This window comes from Lepisosteus platostomus, chromosome 18 (assembly GCF_059453375.1).
Source record: "Lepisosteus platostomus isolate fLepPlt1 chromosome 18, fLepPlt1.hap1, whole genome shotgun sequence".
Taxonomy (NCBI): Eukaryota; Metazoa; Chordata; class Actinopteri; order Semionotiformes; family Lepisosteidae; genus Lepisosteus; species Lepisosteus platostomus.
In genome coordinates this window covers 9,415,311-9,437,606 of record NC_142628.1, presented here as the reverse complement: position 1 = coordinate 9,437,606, position 22,296 = coordinate 9,415,311, and the positions used below count along the sequence as shown (strand labels likewise).

The 22,296-nt window shown below is 35.8% G+C and overlaps 1 protein-coding gene across 1 annotated transcript in view; it reads left to right on the top strand.

Moving 5' to 3' along the window:
- spon1b (spondin 1b) overlaps positions 1 to 22,296 on the top strand; it is a 94,968-nt gene that overhangs the window by 14,430 nt on the left and 58,242 nt on the right. The window contains exons 4-6 of the mRNA XM_088611090.1: positions 2,336 to 2,409; positions 3,764 to 3,886; positions 8,670 to 8,818. Coding sequence (XP_088467216.1) covers positions 2,336 to 2,409; positions 3,764 to 3,886; positions 8,670 to 8,818 — 346 coding nt within the window. The remainder of the gene's footprint in view (positions 1 to 2,335; positions 2,410 to 3,763; positions 3,887 to 8,669; positions 8,819 to 22,296) is intronic.

Genomic DNA, 22,296 nt, shown 5'->3' with positions numbered 1-22,296 from the left:
TAAAACAATCACAGGGTTAACTGAATCCTTTGTTGAATTTGTTTGATCTTTCGCATCTGCTTCATTAGTACACATCAATGAACAGATATTTTGAACAAATTACAAATTATGAAAGCCTCTTGGAGAACAACATTTAAAAAAAATGGGAGAGAAGGGAGAGGGGTTCAGGTATGTTTATCAGTAATTTGCCTACCCTGGTGAGGGTCACAGGATGTTGGAGCCTATCTTGGATGGAAGTACAGGGTATCAGGTGGAACAAAGAGCAAACAACTGCTCTCTCATTGGTTGGGTTGACGGTTCATCACAGGGACACATATTAGAAGAATATCTTAGCATAGTCAGGTTGCATTTTTTTAGAAGGTGGAGAGAAATCACAGTACTTGGTGAAGAAACTTCACAAAGACTGAGGATTGAGGCCAAAATCCATTCCAGCAATCTGCAGCTGTGACTATTGCAGACCACTATTAGTCATGCAAAATTATTAGTGTTGTTGTTGAAAGAAAAACACTGGCATGGAAAACTTTAAAAAAGAATGCAAGCAAGCTTTTTTATGAATCCTATCAAGCAGATTAATTGTCTGAGCTATCATTCATTTCACTTCAATGTGACTTTTCTGAACACTGCAAAGATTCCATCTGCTTTTCTCAAATCCAGACAATCAGTGACAGTAATTATGTAAAAATTCCATCTTCACTTTACTGAAAGCACATTATCAATCCTAAATTCCATTTTTCTGCTAGGAATGTGTGAAAGTTAATCTTTCTGGGAAAAAAAACCTTAAAACAACAATAAGAAGATGGAAACAAGTTGAACTTTCTGAGCATTTTCCTTTTCAGCATCTTTTTTTTTTTTAAATCAGGTTTTTATTTCTTTTTAGTCGAATTCCAGTAACAATCCCAACATTGAGCAAAGCAGATAGGAAAAAAATCAGATCTGTTGTTTTTCTGTTATATTGTTTTGGGCAAATACAATTACATTGTTTATCACATTGTACACTGTACTAAATGTGAATTTAATTCAGCCCGATATCCTTCAAGATAAGAGCCTTCTTCTATGTAAGAATTTTACAGAAAAAAAGAAAACACAAAGAACTTTCCACTTAATGCACTTAATGCAAATAAGCACACACTGTTAGTATGCTAATATATGCATCCACTTGTTTTCACCTTAGACTAGTTTGGTACCTAAAAGCGACATGGTGTCAGCTCTGCAAAAATTAACAATTTTTGCAACAACAGAAAGCTCACACAACAGCAAAGACTAAGGATTTTAATATGAAAATGAAACATCATGTAGCTTAAACAATTAAGAGTTTGAATAGTAGTTTTTCCCGATGACATTAAAATTAGAATACTTCTATTTTGAGCATGAGAAGTGTTGAATTTCAATTTGAGAACAAGAAGAAGATAAGAGCTTTCTCTAGTCAGGTGGAAGGCTCTGAATAGATGTGCTTCTTTGCGGCCTTTCCCTAGGGAACCAGTATTGTCTGCCAGTAGAGGAATAGCATCTAAGCCCATGGACTCCTAGACCAGAACAAAAGGATCATAAATATTCTCATTGGAACCAATAATCTCGATATAAACCAGGCTGTCTAGTGGCATTAAAACAGAAGAGAGTGTAGTGATGAATACAAGGAATTTGGCGTAGGTACTGAGCATTTGATGTAAAAACAAAAAATCTAGCACAAGCTGACAATATACAGTATACTGTACATGCGGTCCTTTGCAGGCTCAGACTGGAGGATGGATGTGCTGTGTACTTCCTTTTGCCTTAGGCCCCTTTACAAATTTCAAAGTTGACTCATTTGAATTTCATTCAAGATTAACACAGACAGGTGGTCCGTACATCTTTTTTTTCTGCTAGACTGCATTTCTGACCTCCCATCCATTTGAATCTTCCCTAGGGTTCAGAATTTTGTATTCAAACACAATCGATGATTTTTTTTTTAGCCGTCCTGTGGTGTCATCCTATTTTTGTGTTTTTCTTACATTTCTTTCATTCCAGTCTATAAATGAATGAAGTAGGCAGGCACTCAGGTGGCGTTAAGAGAAAATCTAGAGCTGTGACTCTTCACCAAAGGTCACTGAATTGATCTCTTTAGCTTGCAGTCTCAGCTTGGGAACAAGGTTGTTGTGCTGTGTGGTATATTGCAGTCAGTAAGAAAAACATTTTTTTCACCAGTTCAGGCTTTAAAATGTGGATTCACTGGCTTTTGAGAATCCCAGCATTTTGTGTGTTAGAAGGTTCTAGCTTAATGAAATTCAGCACTATGTTTAACTGAAAGTATGAAATATGGTATAATTGCGATTCTCATGGCAACTATTCTCCTCCACAGGGCAAGCATTGTGCAAAAAAGGATTATCTACTTCCAAGATGAAGGCTCTCTCACAAAGAGAATGTGTGAGAAAGGTATGTTCTTTACTATCTACTAGGAAAAGAAAATGAAAAGTGTAGCATAGTATAAAGCCACTGTATATAAAATGTGAAGCTTTAAGGATTTAATTGCAATTACAGCTTTACGTTTTGTCAGCAAGATGTACAGTGAATGACACACTAATGTCTGTGCAGCTTCAAGTCATTTGCATCGACACAGATTAGATCAGAACTTCAACCCACCCATCATCTACAATTTACAAGCACTGTACTTGATGGCACATGGCCAAGCGAGATGCTTGTGGTAGACGAAAAACACTTTTTTTAAAGCAAAAACTCCCCATGAATTACTGTGCTTGTAATTTAAGATTGGCAGATGAGTATAGCTTTTTCATTGTCATATAAATCCTCTCATCTGTCTCTGTGTACACAAAAATAAAAGCGTCCCACCAGACCGAAGGAGCCCCCACCCCACATCTGCTGCCTATGTAAAACCTGTACACCAAACATTATGTACCGTACGTCTTTATTAATGTTTTACTTTATTAATGTAATTGTGTGAATCCACTTTTCACAATATACTGTATAATTAAAATAGAAACCATAAAAATTATTTTCTTATTGGTTGTTGCTGAGATAATTACAACCAAGTATGCTGATTTTCAGTGTTCCAATGTAGGTATAAAAGAACATTAAAAACATGTTCTGTTCTAATGTTTGATTGTCAGTGATCATGGTTAATAACACTCCTGTATTTTAGTGGAGAACACTGATTTGTAGCTTTGCCCCAGTCCAGTTTTCAATGTAGCCTCAGTGTAAGGAATATCTTTTCATGTACAGTAACTGAATTTGGACCGTTCTTTAGTGGTTTGTATCCACGTAGGCCCTTTTTTTTGGAAGCCAGTTGAGCCCTATAACCTGGACTGGTTCCAATTTCAGCTTTGTCAGTAGTCCACACCTGGTGTTCTACAAGTGTGGAATATTTGACTATGTTTTAAATCATCCAGGGTACCCTCATTCTGCCAAGCAACAGCAGGTGAGCCTTCATGTCTTAGGAGACCTGGGGCTGCTTATGCTTACTCCTCTGTAGGTTGAGCAGTGGAGTATTTGGGGTGAAAAATGGCATGTGGCTACTACACAATTTTGAGGAAAGCTTGCATGATGGTAAACTTGCCTATGCTGGTACACATTGCTTGGTGGCATAGAGGAGCAAATTAACAGTGGGGAGGGGGGCTAATTCCAGATAAGAGGGCTGTGAAAGAAACAAAATGAAAAAGGTGATTCCTATTATGATAATTTGAATTGGTACAGGGTACTAGTATTGAAATATAAAGGAATGATTCTTCAGTCCTGCTTTTGTTCTAGTAACAAAGAATCTGTTTTGTTTCAGAGCCACTGTCAGAGGGAACTACTGAAAAACCTATCCTTGAGTGCTGTGCCTGTGGAACTGCAAAATACAGAGTTACTTTTTATGGAAACTGGTCAGAAAAGGTGCATCCTAAAGACTATCCCAGTAAGTCTTGAGTTGCTAATGTTTTCATATATATATACACCACTAGTCTGTTATACAGATAACCTTGAAACTGCTTTAATAGCTATAAATTAAGCCCAGGGATAATGGCTGCATTAAGCTGAAGGCAAACAACCACATTTTGATCAATATAATGATTGGCATGGAATCTCAGTATAAGATAGACTGAAAAAAGGCTTTTACACATAATTTATGGGCTTAAGGGATAAAATACAAAGAATGGGTATATGACAGAGGTATACCATGCAGATAGTGAATTCTAAAATAGATTCAGAGATCTTTATGTAGAGGCAGTAAGGCCTTTTTATGGTCAAACTATGCAACCATTACTAAATTTGTTGTATTTTGATCTATTTTAAACATGGGAATTTTCACTGATCAGTGCTTAATTAGTTTAATCAATGTCATTAAAAATTGTTTTACCGCATAACAAATCCTGCCTGTTTTAAGTAAGTTCTAGCAGTCCTCAATCAGATGTTGTTGCACCAGTTCTGCTATTAAAGTCCCTAGGCATGCAAGGTCTTACAGTATCTGGTTCAGAGATGAAGGACACTAGAAGATATAATCTACCCATGATATAGTGGACTGACTGAGGCATCTTCAAGTATTGGTAGTTGTGTCATAAATCTATATCGTCATGTTAATCCAGCATCAGGAGAAAAAACATGTTTATGTGGCAGGACAGTCTTGGAAGGGACTGTAATACAAGCTGACCTGCCACTAGGGCCTGTCAAAGGCCTTTGTTGTTTGTAAATAGACACACTGGATGATATTTAGTTGATTAATTTGATTATTGGTGTTGGATAGTTACACATGCTGATATGGGATTAATGAGTGGCACCATTGGATAGAAAACAGCTTTCATGGTGTTAGTGGAGGTTGGGTTTTGGTAGCCATCTTGGGGAGGAGGGTACAGAGTTAGATGGTCAAAAATAAATTTCTCCATTACTGCCACCTGTACTGCCTGTACTGCTCTTGTGAGTTTTACAGGTGTTCAGTCCCCTAGAGCCACCATGTTCTATGATGTTGAACTCTCAACTCTCAACCTGGCACTGCATACTTTTGTAAACTGGTATCGCTTATGAAAACCACCTCCTGTTTATTAGATCCCATTTCTACTGTTTTATTTCAATCCTGTTTTTCTACCCTCTGCCCTGTCGTCCTCAACATAATACATTCTTGTCCTGGAGCACCTGAGCAATGGTTCCAACAGCCTATAAAATGGGTTCAGTTACTCCTGTGCCTAAAAAAACAAATATAGCTCTGGCAATTACACAGCACTGAAACTGTCCTTGTTAAAGTTAATATTGATCTTCTTGTGACTGCTGATTCTCTATCTTTCCTTATTCTCCTTGACCTCATTCTTGATTATGACACTGTGAATCATGCCATCTTACTTTCTGCTCTTGAGGCTGTTTTTGGAGTTACTGACACTGCTCTTAAATGGTTCAACTTTTATTTTATTAATCAACAACCCTTTGTCTTTTTTGGGGGTCTCGGTTCTGATGTTGGGTTCCTTAAGTCTTGTATTCCTCAAGGCTTAATACTGCCCCCCCCTACTATTCAGCATTTACTGTACATGTTCCCACTTGGAACAAGTAATAGGTTTATTCCATGCTGAAAAGAGAAGAAAGAAAACACAATGATTCGGCTAGAGAGCCACACCCGAAGAAGGTGCAAACTACTGTAAAAACATTATTCTTCTATCTCAGAAATATTGCCAAACTATGTCCTGTGTTGGCCCTGACTGTAGTAGAAAAGCTCATCAACACATTTGTCTTTTCCAGAATTGATTACTGCAATGCCCTACTTTCTGGGGTATCTAAATCCACACAAAATGAACATCAGTATGTCCGGAATTTGGCAGCCATTATCCTGACGAGGTCACATGCAAGTAATCAGATTACTCCTGTCCTGAAGTTCTTGCACTGGCTTCCTGTCAGGTTTTGTGTCAACTTTAAAATCCTCAGCTCACCTTTAAGGCTTTACTTGGCTTGACGCGTCTACAGCTATTTGACTTATTATCTTTCTACTCCTCACCTTGTAATCTTTGTTCATCTGTTTCTAGTCTCCTGTTTGTCCCCCAAGCTCACTGACACTCTATGGGTGACAGGGCATTCTCTTGCTATGGCCCAAAGCCCTGGAATGTTATCCCCAATAATATCAGAGAGTCACCTTCCCTGTGTGCAATCAAATCCACACTCAAAACCATCTTCTTCAGAAAGGGTTTTATATAATTGGTGTCTGTGTCTGCTCCTACATTTTCAACTCTCTAATCCCTTGTATTTCTTTGTGCTAATTTTGCTATTTCCTATCTTTGTTAATGATTTTGTTTACTGTCCTGTAAAGTGCTTTGAGGTGATTTTAAAAGCACTACTTTACAGCATATAAACTTAATATCATTATAAATTCTCAATCCTTTACAGTGGCACACAGATGGAGAAATCCATTAAAAAGAGTACTATGCATCATTTTAAATCTTGATATAATGTAAAAAAAGAACTGAAAAAAAACTACTGAGAAAGGAAGTCATTTTGGCAAAAAAGAAACAACTACTGTACTGGAAAATGATACCCTTATGTACTGGTTTAAACTGGTAGATGTTCATCCAGCAAAAAAAGATTTTTATGATTTTCTTAGCATACTGTATGTTCATTGTAACTGTTCAGCTATTATCAGAAGGCTACTTATTTGTCGAAAGGATCTTGTCAAATCTCCTGGAGCCATATCCAGTAACAATAGGCACAAGATACGATTATACCCTGGGTTGGATGCCAATCTGTCACAGGATGCACACACACAGGGACAATTTGAGAGACACCAATTAACTTAACCAGCATGTTTTCCAGAGCTGAACCCAAGATCCTAGAGCTGTGAGGCCACCCTGTGTCTGTTATCATAAAAGAGTTTGACAAATGGGAAAATAATGAAATGGCAGGTCTGCTGAGAACACCATCACATGTGTGCATACAGTACCTGGTGTTAGCCTTTTAAAGCTATTGCTCAGACCTAACTGCCTTAACAGGATTATTTACCTACTGTACAGTATATCAATAAAATATTAGATACTTTTATATAAATAATATAACTAATATTTTACAGTATTTATGAATCCCTGATTTAGTTTGCTTCAGATATCGGCTGAAAACCGTTGCTGGCAGAATAACCTATTAAGGACTTTAGATCCAAAACTAATTATAAAGTTCATTTGCTTAAAAACCTAACACTGACGTCAAAGTAAATATGAATTCTATCGATGTTGTAATGTGGCAATGTTGTAGAATTTTAATCAATGCTTGTATTCCTGCAGGTGAAAGTTATGCACAGCATCATATTGAATTGCTCACTGAAACAAAATCAATATATTACAAAAATCATTACTAAGAATGATGGAAGGAAAAAAAGTATTTTTCTCTAGCTAGATCTATTTTTATATTTGCATAAACAAATTACACAGAAATTGTGTGCTGTTCTAGTTTAAAAATAAACAAACAAGACATATCTTTGAGTAAAATATAGCAGAAAATAGTTCTTTTTGGCCATAGAATAAATTCATTTGATAATTCTTTTGATACATCTACACATTAATTTTTTAATATTAAATACACAGCTGGTATGATTTCTGAAAAAATACGTTCATACATTACAGTATGTTGTGTGATTTTCCCTCTAAGAGAACTTAAGAAAATGATAGAATAGAAGCATTTTATACAGAGTTTGTATAGCATTACCAAATGCACTGTTTCAGATTGTTTATTGATGCCAGTGCATGTTTAAGGATGTTTTTATTCCATACACATAAAACAATACATTTGAATTAAATGTAAAATGCCAGAAGAAAATGCTTCCTAACATTATCCATGGATGATGTTAGTCTTCTTTATGAGGTCATATTTTGTTTTAGATCCTTTGCCAATGACTTACTATAAATTACTAGTCATAACAGGTTTATTTGCTAATGGAATTGGAATTTTCCATTGATTTCGTGTGCTGGCCAGAAAACAACGCCAGGTTGCATGTCAGGTCTGAGACTGATCGCTCTTTCCTTGAGTTTTCCTGGCAGGCTTGTCTATCCAATACAACTGTCAAGGAGAGTCATTATTTTATTGCCTGCACTGGGTACAACAAGGATACTGTTTTTTGTAGGACGTCAATGTTGCTTTTTTGGAATTTTTGACCCATGGTAGACTTTAAGATGATGTAGATGCTGTTCACAGTGTTTTGTAGAAGACATTGTGAAACATAGAACTGAAAAGATGTTCTGTCTCCATGCATATAAAAAAAAATAAGCACAGAATTTATTTCTATTTTCCAAAAAGCAAAATAAAGATAATAAGTAAAACAGAATGGCTATTTTGTAAGCGAAGGAAAACTGTTTCAAATCAAAGGTTGCTCTAGGAAATACAGTAGCTTGCAGTTATCAAGTGGTACAGTAAGTCAACAAAATTGAGCTAGAAAGCTTTTATGTTTTACCAGATTTTTTAATGAGAATTTAATGTCAGGTGTGAACTTTCTTCCCATATATTTTCTGCATGGATCTGACTATCAGCTTGTTATATACATGTGAGAGAAATATTGGATCTTCTAATCTCTTGAAACTTCTAATGTCCTCTACAAAGCCCCACACTCATTGGGAACTCTTACTGTACCTATTTAACAAATAAGTGCACACTATGTCATACTTGCTCGTTTGTCATCAGCTCATTTGCCAGTTTTCATCTGACAATGGTTCATATAAAACATATTTTTTTGTTCCCCTGAAAAGGACGCGCTAACCATTGGTCTGCTATCATCGGGGCATCCCATTCGAAGAACTATGTCCTGTGGGAGTACGGGGGATATGCAAGCGAAGGTGTGAAACAGGTGGCAGAGCTAGGCTCCCCGGTGAAAATGGAAGAAGAAATACGACAAAAGGTAAGTCCTCAAAGGCGCAGAGAAAATTAAGCTCATTTGCATTTTGAGTGCGCAGTTCTGAGCATCACTCACAAGTTTGTCACAGGATTAGCTGCTTCCATGGCACTGGGTTCTCCATTAAAGAAGGTTTATTGTGAGCTAGAATGCAGTGGCAACAGCTTAACCCTTAAGGTGTTCATTCTTTCTTGTAAGATGAAGTAGCGTTTGAATTCAAAATAAAAAAATCAGATTTTTTATTTCAGCCGACACAGAAATTAATACAATCATGCTGCAACTTCCATGAGATGGCATCAAAGGTTCTGGATTTCGTATGTCACAGGTTCATTTGTTCATGTGACTGGCCCCAAGGAAATTAATTTAATAACGTAGCATTTAATAATATTCAGACAATTAAACAGTGACTTTTATTCTTATGCTGCTCTTTGCAGTGAAGGCCAACAACACATTCTGTGCTGCCGTCAGACAGCGTGCCTTACAAAAACATAATACATAAGGTTATCAAGTGACTTTGGCTTGGATTCTACACTTTTGTGTAATGCTGTGATTAGTATCACATGTAAAATTTGACTTTTTATGAACCAGAGAGAGACAAGAGAAGACAATTTGGAGAAATGTTAAAGGTCAGAAAATAGAAAGTGCATACAATACAGTACATGTTCTCATTTGTCATTCACATAATGTTGCCAATAACTGACAAATACTAGGAAGCAAGACATACTTCATATTGATTAAGGGAGTATCTTCCTGATGCTTGGTACATGCAAATGTAATTTAATTTCTGTTTGCATTTTTGCTGAAGTCTATGTTCTGTCTTCTTCAATTATGTAGATATTTTTCAAACGTAAAATGCTATAGGCTGTGCATGTTTTCCCTCCATATTCTATATCCAGAACAGCTCCCTATTCTGAAGTCAAGTGTAGTCGAGTTCATACTAGAGGTCAAGTTTGAAGACATCATTGTGCACTTTTCAAAGTTTTGAAATTATTGGTGGACTGGCAAGATTAGTTGACTTTAGCCTTGAACTCTTCATAAAAATTAAGGACAAAAAATGATTAATTCTGATATTTCCAATACACAAGTGATTCACGCAATTAATTAAGAAACATGCACAATAATTAGATTTCTCTTAAAATAGCCAAGAATTTGTCCTACCTAGACCTGAAACAGATGGGCCTGCTGAGCACTTATTGAAAAGTAATAGTGTAGATTGGGAGGCACTGAGTTAATGAGCACCAGGACAGACTCTGGCATATTTTTGCATGCATGCCTGCATGTCACATCAAATGTTCGGCATTGCATTTTGAAATACTAATTAGGATTTAACTTCCAAAATCCCCAATGTACTTTCCTAAACCTCCAGCTACTTATAGCCTAAGGATTCAGGTACAGCAAGTGCAAGATTAGTGCTGTCAGTTCTATAAGTGCCACTGATTCATTCGAGGTGAAGCTTCTATTGCTAGGAAAAGAGTTTTTAACAGAAATTCTCAAGGAGGGTCAGATCCTAACCTCGCCCACTTCTGCTCTCCTAAATATATATACTGTATTGCCCGCTGAGCTTCCCTTTGCACACCCCTCCCACGCCTCCATCTTCACCCTTGCAGCGGCTTCCTAGCTCATTCCTCGGGGGTTTTACTAAGCCTTATGGTTTGGCTGCAATTCCCTTAGCCAGGCGAGTTACACCAACAAACCTTAATCCATTTCATCTCTGTATTACAGTACATTTCTTAGAATCTGACTGGACTATTGAATGTAAAGTTTAGTATATCAGCCCCATTGAATGAGCTGCAAAAATGTTATAGGCATGTGAACTGAAGTCTATTAGCAGTTCAGTGTACACAAGAAAATGATAATGACAAAGTATGATCTGAATTATAGCTTACCTGCTAAGAAAGCACACATCAGCCCACACAGTGCCATTTAAAATACCAACAGTATTGTCATCTAATAGATAATGGTAGATCTGTAGCAGCAGCATGCATTCTTCTATATATAACTCTGTAGGTCTTCATTTTATAATACATAAGTCACAGACAGGGAAACCTTAAAAAAACATTGCTTGAACCTTCTCATATCTTCGGTACTGCCATTACGCTATAATTCTAATACATGGATCAATATATTCTATTTCCTCAGTTCAAACAAATAACTTCATACAGTACATAATACATTTCTTGAAATAACATGGTGTATTTAAGTATTCTCCAAAATTACTGATATAATGGTGTTTCAGTACATTGTGTGTTGGACAGGGTCTATTTTGAATCAAACTTTCAATTATGATAAATATTTGATATTTGGTGTCGAATCATTTGATTTAGAGTCATTTTGTGTGATTGTGCAAAAAATACAATTGATTGTCTAGAGCTAGAGAATATTGCAAAAACAGTACAATCCATTGTTTGTAATACTTAAAAAATTCTAAATCTGATCTTGACTTTGAACATACTGTACCACGCCGAGGTGATCGGGCTAATACATACCTGTACTTGAATGACATCTTCTTCATTACAGAAAAACAGACTCTGATTAAGGATGACACAAATGAAATACCTCCTCCACAAAAACACTGTCTTTATACAAAAATAATGTTCACATTAGTGCTTAAAATAAACATTGAACATTCTTTTCTAGAATTACACTTTTGTGTTCAGAATGCATTCCATTCAGATCAAAAAGTGAGGTCACCATTGGTGGGCTCTTGCAGTTCACTGCTGGTGAAGACTGGACTATACAACTACCTGTGCTCAGAGCAACTACCCTTTATGTCTGACCCTTTCAGGAGGCCACACTCCAGCTTTCATGAGTCACTGTTATGGCTTGCATATACTGTACTGTAGAAGCGAAGTACCCTAGAAGATTAGCATAACTTTATAACAGTGCCCTGAAGAGGAAAGAATACAGAAATACAAATTAAATAAAATAATGGGCTGTATCATATATTTTTGAAGCAAATATTTATTTACTCTGAGTTGGTTTTTGAGTGCTGATGGCTTCAGTTAAGCACAACTTGTCTTCTATCATTCTGGTTGAAGTGAGCAGCATTTTGGATTTGTGCCTTATTTAGTGTATATTTCCAGCCATCACCATGTGGTCTGGTCAATTCATGAAAGGCAATTATTAAACAACCAGCACAGAAGGGCATAACTTCAATTAGGAAAATGGCCTGATGCTCAAGGGGCCTCCCTGTGGTACACACTAATATGAAGACAAATGGAAGGACTCACACCTCTAAATACAGGGTCAGATCTTGATCACAATCCCGTGAAGTTCAATGCAACGCTTCCTTGCTTCATTGACTGATTTGCATCTAATTTGTGAAACCATAAACTTGTACGGCATTACAACTGAAATTGAAGTATGGGGGGGTATAGATTAGAATTTAATTCTGTTGTGTGGGTATGTGCCGTGTGCAGGAAATATATTACTTCTGCAGTATATTCATTGCTACAGCACAAGTTAAAAAAGGGTAAACCGACTATCGGAATTTTTGCCAGGAAAAATAAACCTGTTCAGCAAAACTACACATGACAGAAAATTTGCATTAAGTTTTTTTTTCTGTGTGGAAATTTTGTATATCTTGGTCAACTATTTCCAATGCTCAGTGTGATGTTAATGGGGAATCTGATTAAATGCCCCTGGAATACTGCCCTTTAACAAGGGAAATACTGCAGATGCTTTCAATCTGTTTTGATGGACTGTAAAACCTCAATTTCCTTAACAGTATGGGTGCACTTAATGTACACACAATGGACATTCTGGGAACAATAAAAGTATAAAACAGCAGGGTAGACATAGTAAGAGATGCCTATTGAATTACCTTTGCTTACTATAAAATTACCTAATTTAATGCAGCCATTTTGATTCGGTGTTTTGAACTGGAGTTTTGCATGAGAAAGCAATTTCCTCAGTTATTTCTGAAGAGTCTGTACTGTACTGTATGTCCTGTAATTTTGTAATTGCAATTGAACCAAAGAAAAGCACAAAAGTGTATTTTTATTAAAACTCAAGTTGTTGGAAATGGATTCCCCCCAGTGCCCTTCTTCTATACATTGTACTGTACAGTATCTAAGAGGTCTAACACCAGGAATCTGTTACTTTTGACACTTTTCAGATTCATCACTGAGGCCTTGTTTTTCCTTGTCAAACGTACTTTGGTAAAAATATCTTTACAGAAAGCATTAAAGTGTTGACCAGGGATGCTGTGAAGTGTTCACATAATTTTGCCCTCTTGAGGTGCTGTAAATACTACTGAAAGTGTTCCACATCTTGAAACCTGAGTCCTTAGATCATAAATTTTCCTTTCATTCATTACTTTAAAGGCTATGAGACTGAGATGATGTGTTTGATCTTAGACATCTGATGGCTTGACAACGCCAAAGGTGCTTTTAATTTTGGGTTGTGAGCAAGGCACATATTGCTTAAGAAGGAACATTACCTTTAAGCGAGCAGTCACTGAGTACTCTAGGATCCTGTAAATATCACTTACCTACACTATACTGTATATTACATAATGTCGTAAATGACAACAAATCTGAAAAGTTCAGTGTAGATGGCTCCAGTTCCCTCAAAAAACCTTGATTGCTGCATTACTGAACAAAATGAGTGAGAGAACAAAAGGACTGAATCTCTTCAACTTAACCAAAAAAAGAATGAATTTTATATTCATTTTTCAAGTATTCAACATCATGAAAGAGGGCTGAAAATCACACAAAAATAATCACAGAGATCAGTCAGAGGTCATACATGGAAGTTTAAGCGCAAGTAATTTTCTGCCTGACAATAGGTGACACTGTTAAAGAGTTCTGTGTAAATTGCATGTACTTTAACTTGTCAATGTTTCTGAAAGATACGTTCAGAAACATCCTGACAGTGTTTTTGGATCACTCTTGATGATGAATCTGTTTGGCCAGCCCCTGCTTTTTTTTTTTAACTTTTTACGCATACAGTAGCTCATTCTAAAGTAGAAAACAATGTAGCCTATTATCTTTCATGTGCATCTCAGAAAACTTTAAAGAAATACATAAATATCCTGCTTCTGGGTAGAATACTAGCCATGCATAACAAAGAATTGCAAGTTTGGAACAGTTTTTTACAGATTTGACCTACTGTACATACAGTATGACAATTCTGACAGATACAAAGGTAAAATATCACAGTCACTTACAAAGACCACCAATTCTACCAATTCCCAGATCAGATTCTACCAAATCAATGTGTAGCACTGGGAAAAAGGATTTGTGACAGACCATAGCCTTCAGCAACATAGCTACAAAAATATCTGTGCAAATACTATATGGCAAATACTGTTCAGTGCAGGAAGCTTTATTGCAGAGATTTTGCAGGTCGTAAAACACAAGGACTCAAACAACTTCTACAGATTGTTACCAAACTCAACCACCACTTAAGACTGTAAAACCAAATACACCACTAATAACCCCCAGGTGAGAAAGTCTAACTTTTTAACCCATCCAATCGAATTAATTAACAAATTACCACCCAGTGTGCCTAATTACAGGCGATAGAGGCAGAGTGAGCAGGCCTCAGTCTGGCCTGCTACCAGATTGTTCAGTGGATACCTAAAAGGTGCACATTGTACTCAACATTTACTGAATGTGTCTCTAGTACACAAATCACTAATAATCTAATTTACAGAAATGTCAAGTTATTGACTAAAACGTATTTTTCCAATGTAATACTTGCCAAAATGAGACTGCAGAAGAACATAAATGAGAAAATAAAGCATTCTATACTTCATAGTTGCCTTTAGCTACCCTTTTAGTGCTTTGTAGATATCAGAATGTAGTCCTTAGTAAAGATAATCCCACTGTTTTTTTTCCCCTAACTACTTCTAGGCTTTAATTGGCACAAGAACAGTGTTTGTCAGGAAAGCTTGATTGGGACAACTATTGATTTGTCTTTGATGTTCTAAAAATCTAAACCCTGGTTTTCCCATTGACCGTATACTGTTAGAGTAGTAGAATATTCCATTAAAAAAGCACACAGACATCTGCTTGTGATCACATCCTGTACTTTTGAAGCACAACATGCATTCTTAAGGACCATTGGGGCTGATTAAAAGCTGCTTTATATCCATTGTGCTGCTGTAGACGGCTTTATTTATTTTAAGCTATTTTAAAAGCCAACACTCTTCAGAACAGAAATTAGAGTTACATATTTTAAAATAGATCCCAAACTCAAGTGGAAAACTAAATACTGTTACATTTCTCTTACCTTGAAAGAGATATACAGTACAGTAGTTCTGATGCAGAAACATCTTCCTTCCTAACTACAGTGCTCTTTAAGTAGGGAACATTTTAGTTCTTTTTAAAGCCTCTATTCTTCTGCATCATTAGGTTTAATGTCAGAGCTGTCACATATGTGGAGTTGTTAAGTTATGCACTGGATCCTAGGAATGTGTTATGGTCTTTAGTAAGTTAAGATTTGAGCTGTGGATAGTAATATACTATATATTGTATATACTCTTTACAAAGACTAATTCTGGCGGTAAGCGACAAACACTAAAACATTTGAAAGTATCAAAATAATTCAAAGCAATGGATTAACTGCAAAAGATTGTGTTTAAAACACTGGTGTTGCATAGTGTTACTTCTAATTTGATTTAATAAAACGACAAGAGGGAGTTACGTTTTATATGAAGGAAGTGGTGTCGAACAAGAAGCATACAATAGAGACTGAGTTTACATGCAAGAGGATGGGTTATCAGGGAATTGGAGTGCCTAAAAAAAGAAAGAAAGAGACACATTTGAATCCCAAAACCTTTTGATCCAAAGTATACAAATTCAATCATTGGCAATTGGAATCAAGCACTAGGTACCAGGATCTCAACAACTTTAAAATCTTGGATTTTTCAATCATATCTGTACGTTACCCATCAGTACACATACAGCACATACAGTACGTGGACACAAACAGAAAAAGCAGAATGTGTCAGGACATCAGGAAAATCTTATTACAACTAGATTTCAAAGTGTCCCAGATGTCCATGGTACTTGCTAATGATAATATTTTAGAAATCATATGAATTATGTATACTGTATCTGCTGGTAGCGATCACAGTGGATATGTGCTTTATCCAAAGTGGTTTAATGAGCAGGGAATACAGAACAGGTACAGTAGTGCTTCAGAGCTAACTAGGTTATTATCTCTCAGTGAGGGTGAGAAATCCACAAAACTTTGATGTGGCTTTTTAGGACTTTCATTTCCTATTATTACAAATATAAAAATTCTATCAATTATTTAGGAGAACAATGCACAGTATAATGAGACAGATAGTAAAACCATTTTAATATTCACAAGTGTTGAATTTCAAATGAATACATTTTAATGTCTTAGCAAATTGATATGAAGCAAGAAATAATATCTGAAAGAAGATGCCTATCCTACATGCAGTATGAGCATTGACCTTAGGTTTGTAAAATTTGTCAGTGCACTGAAGATTATTTAAACGTACTGGCTGTTTTCTGTTTTGTGGAGTCAGTTATGTCCTATTCTCTTACTCCCTTAGTAAAACATACTGATTATCAAAAGAAACTTAGCATTCTATTTCTGCTTGTATGCTTTTAAAGAAAAAGAAGTACATAGATAATGATTTTTTTATAATTAATGGATCTTTCATGACTGATGTGATACATTCAGATGATTTTGACTGTTGCATAAGCACTACAGTAAATCACCTGATTAGTGAGAGAGTTGATTGGGCCCAGGTGATGTGATTTAAGCTGTTGAAAGTCAAGCCTGGTGAAAGTCCAGATAGAAATACACAAGGGGATAACATTATGTCTCATTTACCACCAATAACTATGTGCTATTGGTATGCTGGAGGCTGAAATACAGTAAATATCCTCACGTGGTCTCACTAGTAGTGGAGAAACGTTCATTTTAGGGAGGAATCAAGGTTTTGTGTAGAGCTCTCTAATGGATGTCAGGGAGTGTGGTGCAGACATTCACAATGATATTGTAACGCAACGGACAATATGTTAAATATTGTGCCCCCTGTTGGGGATGTCCAAGTGTGATGGACTGGACAGATCTGTCTAGTTACTACAGAGCTCAACTTGTCACTGATCAGTTATGTCCCTGGGACCTCACTTTTTGCTAATCCAGCAGTTCCATCCTGATGTGACAACAGGACAAAGCCCATTCTCTTGCTGTTTGTGTGTTTGTGTAAGTGGCGAATCACTGTATCTCATTCTTTTTGAAACCTGGTTGAGCTGATGACATGTGTAATTCAATCCCATACACCGTTAACCTCAACTGAAGGAAACACTACAAAATTTTCAAAACCTTAGAAGTTATTTGTGCTTGGAGATGCCCAAAATGTTATGTTTCTAATATTTTGGACAGTTTTTGTACAATTTGTATTTTTCTCTAGGTTCTATATGTGTTTCACTCCTTTGTTTAAAAGTGAAAATGATTGGCAGTATAATCGTTGAACGGATTTAGTCTTTTTACTTGTCAGCACATACTGTATAGAATATCAATTGTTAATAACAGGCTTTGTATGCACAATAAGATGAGGTGGATGATAATAGAGTAGAAAGAGACTTTGATTAGTATAGTTATTTGAATGGAATAAAATTGCTAGTTGACACTTCCAAATAATTTATTTCGATAAAAAATACATTGTGTGATTCATAATTAAACACCTTTTTAGAAATGAAGTTTATTTTAATGTACTTTCAGCAACATTATTTGAATGGTTTTCTAACGAATACAGTACCTAAGAATAAATGGCCTTTGCTTCTTTAAGAGTGAGAAGGAGAGTCTGTGATTTCCTCATAGGATAGTCATCCTGAGTATTTTATACTGTTAATAGGACTATATCTTTTCTAACACTCCTGCGCAAAGGTATTGTGAAGTCTTGTGAAAAATGGTTTATTTCACTTCAAGTGATTGCTCGTTTTGTGTACAAAAAAAATCAGCTTAGTGCCTGATAAGTTCAAGTTCAAAGCATTATGAAGCCACTTTTCATGCTTTCTGTTAAACAACCAATTTTTGAAAAGTTTGGTTAACTCTATCTAGGATATTAGTTGAAATCAAGTAAAGTGACATAGCCCTTCAAATGACAGAATAATTTTAATATATTAATGCAGTCCTTAGCCAGAGCAAAGTGAGCCCTGATAAAGGAGTCAAAACTGTTTTAATTCATTTTCAAAATGTTATTATTTGATATACTGTACAGTATGCATCCAAGTTTTATTTGAAATTCACACAGTACAAAGTTCATATTTTTCATTGGCCTTTGTTTCCAATGTGCCTCATAAATGACAACAAAGCCCTTTCTTTTAGTTTAATCAATGATCACAGTAACAGAGAAAATGTAATTCACTTAAACTTAATAACAAAGTTCAATATCTTTTCTTAGTTTCCTTTTAAATCACTTTGCTTCCATCTATGCAACTTCTCTCTGCACTGTAAAAATAAATAAAAAGTATTTTTTCTGCATCAATCGTATACTGTAATTAGTCATCTAAACTAAAACACAAAAAAATACAGCACTGTCAAATTAGGATCTTTCTGCATTGTTTTGTCTCTGTTTTTGTCTCTTGGTGTGCTTAGTTCAGTGAGGGAAATGTCATGTCACACGAAACCAACAAAGCTTTCGTCAGTCTCCTTTGGGTCATATTAATTATTTCAAGCACTAGCAGTGTGATAACTGAAGGAAGGAAAAAAGAATATTAATAGAGGTAGAAGGGGGAATATGCTGTAAAACTTTCTGAATGTGAACTTTGTGAATATCCTGACAGAGTGCAACATGAGAAAGGAAAGATACATTAATTGGATATGATGCCTTTTTCTTCACAAAAGTACTTGGTGTTCAGAAGGCCTGCTGTTGGTTATATCATTTAAGTATTGGTAAACTACCATTTTTCCTGAGTATTTCTTATTATTATATCATTAAATGATCAAGGCTTTTATTAGCAAATTTCCTGCAAGTAAGACAGTTACATAAGTAAGAACGCAGAAAATAAATAATCCACCTTGGGATTTGGTAATACCAAACTGTGTTTTTGTCATAGAATTTGTTTTAAACTGTCATGGAAAAAACGTTTCTAGATTATGACTCCTGGAAATTTCTGATATGAGAAAGCATTACTGGATTTCTATCTCCTAAGTAAACATGCCATTTTAAAAGCATTAAATAATTATTATTACATTCCAAATAGTAGTTTCCAGTGAATCAGAAATGAAATAGGAAGAAAACTAATTTTATTTAGTTCAAGACTGTTCTAAAAATATTGCATTGCATTTTTAAATGTTTATTTAATAAGCAGTACAGATGTTAAAGCAGGAAATGTTTTGAAGACTAATAAGACAAATCTCAAGCAGATTTCCTGTACTTGAGAAAAAGAAAATGTGGAATTGTTTAAATTTAATGTTAAACATCCTTGCTTGATTTTAATACTTTCTGTTTGCTATTAAGAATAAAGAGGACGCAGCTGAAAAACTGACAAGAGGTCCAATAAAACGTTAGGACAGAAACTGCGCTTCTAAACAGAAGCAAAACTTAAAACAATTCAAGGATAGACACACAGTCATGTATGCATTTCTAAATGTAATATAACAATAAAGTAGAGTAGATCTCTTAAACAGATTAAAATAGTTCACCCAGAATTGCATTGTGGTTTTGCTGTGACAAGATTTACTGACCTCATGAGCCTGAGCGTATTTATATGTTTTGTCTTTCTTACTGTTTCAATGTAAATTTGTTACATAAAATTAAATTAGTGTTTTGTTTTACTATTTTAGAATTTTGCCTTAATTGCTTTCAACTGTTACTTTAACTCACACCTTTATTGAAGTATACTTACAGTACGATGCATACAGGTATGCTGCATCTACAACAGTTTGTTGTCACTAACATTCTGATGCTTTGAACTCTGCCCAGTAAATATGCTTTCATGGATTATATTATTTTTATCCAAGTGCCATTAATATAACCTTAAAAAGTGAAACCATTCAGATAGCATGACCTTATCTGCAGTTATGGCATAATTACTGTAGGTATGAGACCTTAAATCAAACTGATTGAGCTCAATTCACACTTCAAAACAGAATTACTTCTGCAGGTACAGTACTGTATGTGTTTATAAAGTCAGAGTATACCATAGGGAAGCATAAAGTCAATCCTGCAAATTACCTTCTAAGAACCCTTTTTGTGGGACAGCAGGATACAGGTGTTCTGTGACCTGAGTCCTTGGCGATTCACACTTCTGAATGCTCAGAGTTTTGAGAACCCAGAGAGCAGTAAGAAATATGTTATTTAACCACATTGCCTTGAATGTCACATTATCCAGTGTGACTGTTAGGACGCTGCCCAGCTTGGTACTGTGCATAAGAATTGTGTGAACATGGGCTCTCAATTAATTTTTCTTCTTGTTATGTAAAGGGCCTGTTATGAAAAATGTAATTATATATTTTTTCCTAGTCAAACTGCAAAACATGATTCAGTCTTATTCTGCTTGGATAACCAGGGCTTCCTACGATACATTCCAACTCCATTCAGACTGTACAAAACGTTCTAATGTGAAATGCCAGGTCGGCAATATGTGTAACGATATGTTGTACGGGAAAATCTCATAAAACCTGCTACAGTAGCTCTATAAAAACCTTGCACGAACTGTTTGCATTTATTTGAGCTGTTTTGAAGGGAAAGCATAACACATTTACTGACTTCACAAGACAAGAGGCACAATAGCAGTTTCTAGGCAGACAACTTGTTTATCCATGAAATAGCTAAAAGAAACAGGCAGCAGAAATGTTTGGAAAAAGAGACAATTTTTCTGTCTGTCCAAAGAGTTGTGCAGTTATTATAATGACAACCAACAGACATGGTACCAACCAGATACTATTATTACAAATTGCAATAGAGCAAAAAAAATACTGCTTCTGTTAACACTGCATGGTGTGGACATTGTTTGTGTTGTTGGACATTATTTTCCTGTTTTCCCCAACTGTTTCCATTTTTCTGGAAAATTGCATTAAAATACACAATTCTATTGAAGCCAGAGAACTCAAAATGCTATCTTATGAATATTACCACAATCAGATATTTTAATATACTAAAGAAGATATATGTAGATCCCAACTGAGAGAAAATGTGAATTTATAGTAATGTAATATTGTGTGGTTTGAAAGTCCTTTCTATAATCACCCTCTGTGCATCTCACTGTGAGACCGAGGTCAAATAAGTTAAGACAAGAGCAGTTCTTGATAAATAAGGCCCCAGGGGATGATAGCATGGACATATTAGCGTGCAAAACCTAGAGACAAGATCAGAGCATTGAGAGCTGACAGTGAAAATATTTTGTAATTCCTTTTACAGACGGTCTTAAGCTATCACAGCTTTGGAACAGAGCCACAGGATTCTTTCCTCCACAAATCTTCTGCTTGCTGGCCCTATTGTTCAAGCTGGATTCAGCCCTCAGCTAACGGCTGTATTGTTTGAAAATGTGTTCCAACCGTTTAATGGGGACAATTGCTTAATTTCAACCAGCTGGCAGTTTCCTGGTTGCCTGTCAAATCAGCTTTAGAAGTTTCACAGAGATTTTCCCCATTTATTAAAAACAATTCTAATGCCTCTCTTGGCGCAGAAATCTGTCCCCCCCCCCCCTTCGGAAAAAAAGGTCTTTCAATAAAAGCAGGAAAAATCATATTCACAGTGTACGCTGGTTCTAGCTACAGTAAAATAAAGATTTTCTTGATTGAAATCAAGTTGTTTCACGGGATTGCACCTTCCTTTTAAAGAGTTGAATGGGTTCAATCAGATCCAATCAAACATTTTTTGACATGAAGTTGGAATGTGGAATACCTGGGGAAACTGGTAATATTCAATCAAAGTGTATTGATTCAAAATCAAGGATATTGTCAATATAAAAAGAGACATATAAAAGGTTTAATGACAGAAGTGGAAACACTGGCAGAGCTACCTAGAGAAAGCATTTACTATTTACAAGGTGATCACTGGTATTGAGGAATCAAGTTAAAAGTGCAATATACTGCATAAAGGCAGATGTGTTCCAGGGATGCCATACAGTTTAAATAATGTATATTCTTCTTCATCTAAATGAAATAGCAATTCTTTAAAATTAATAAATTAAGTAATATTTACAAATGGTCTTTGAAAACTTGTATAGAGATGTATAGAGAGATGTTTTATACTGTATACATTGACACTTTTGCTGTGTGTGTTTTTTCTCAGAAACATTCAGTAGTTAGTACAGTTGCAGGTCACATTTGTAGCATTCTTCCATAATTCTTGTATGGAGCTCTTCCTGCAGTCCTAAAAGCAGGCAATAAAGCTGTGTGGTCTCAGGCTGGGTGGTTCATGGTCAGTTGTAATCTGAGGAATGCTGAGAATCTCAGACACCTTGACAGGGATTAGTTTTCATTTTATATCAGTGTCATGTATTTTAGATTTATAATTCAATGCATGAAAGAGATACCATATTTCTTCC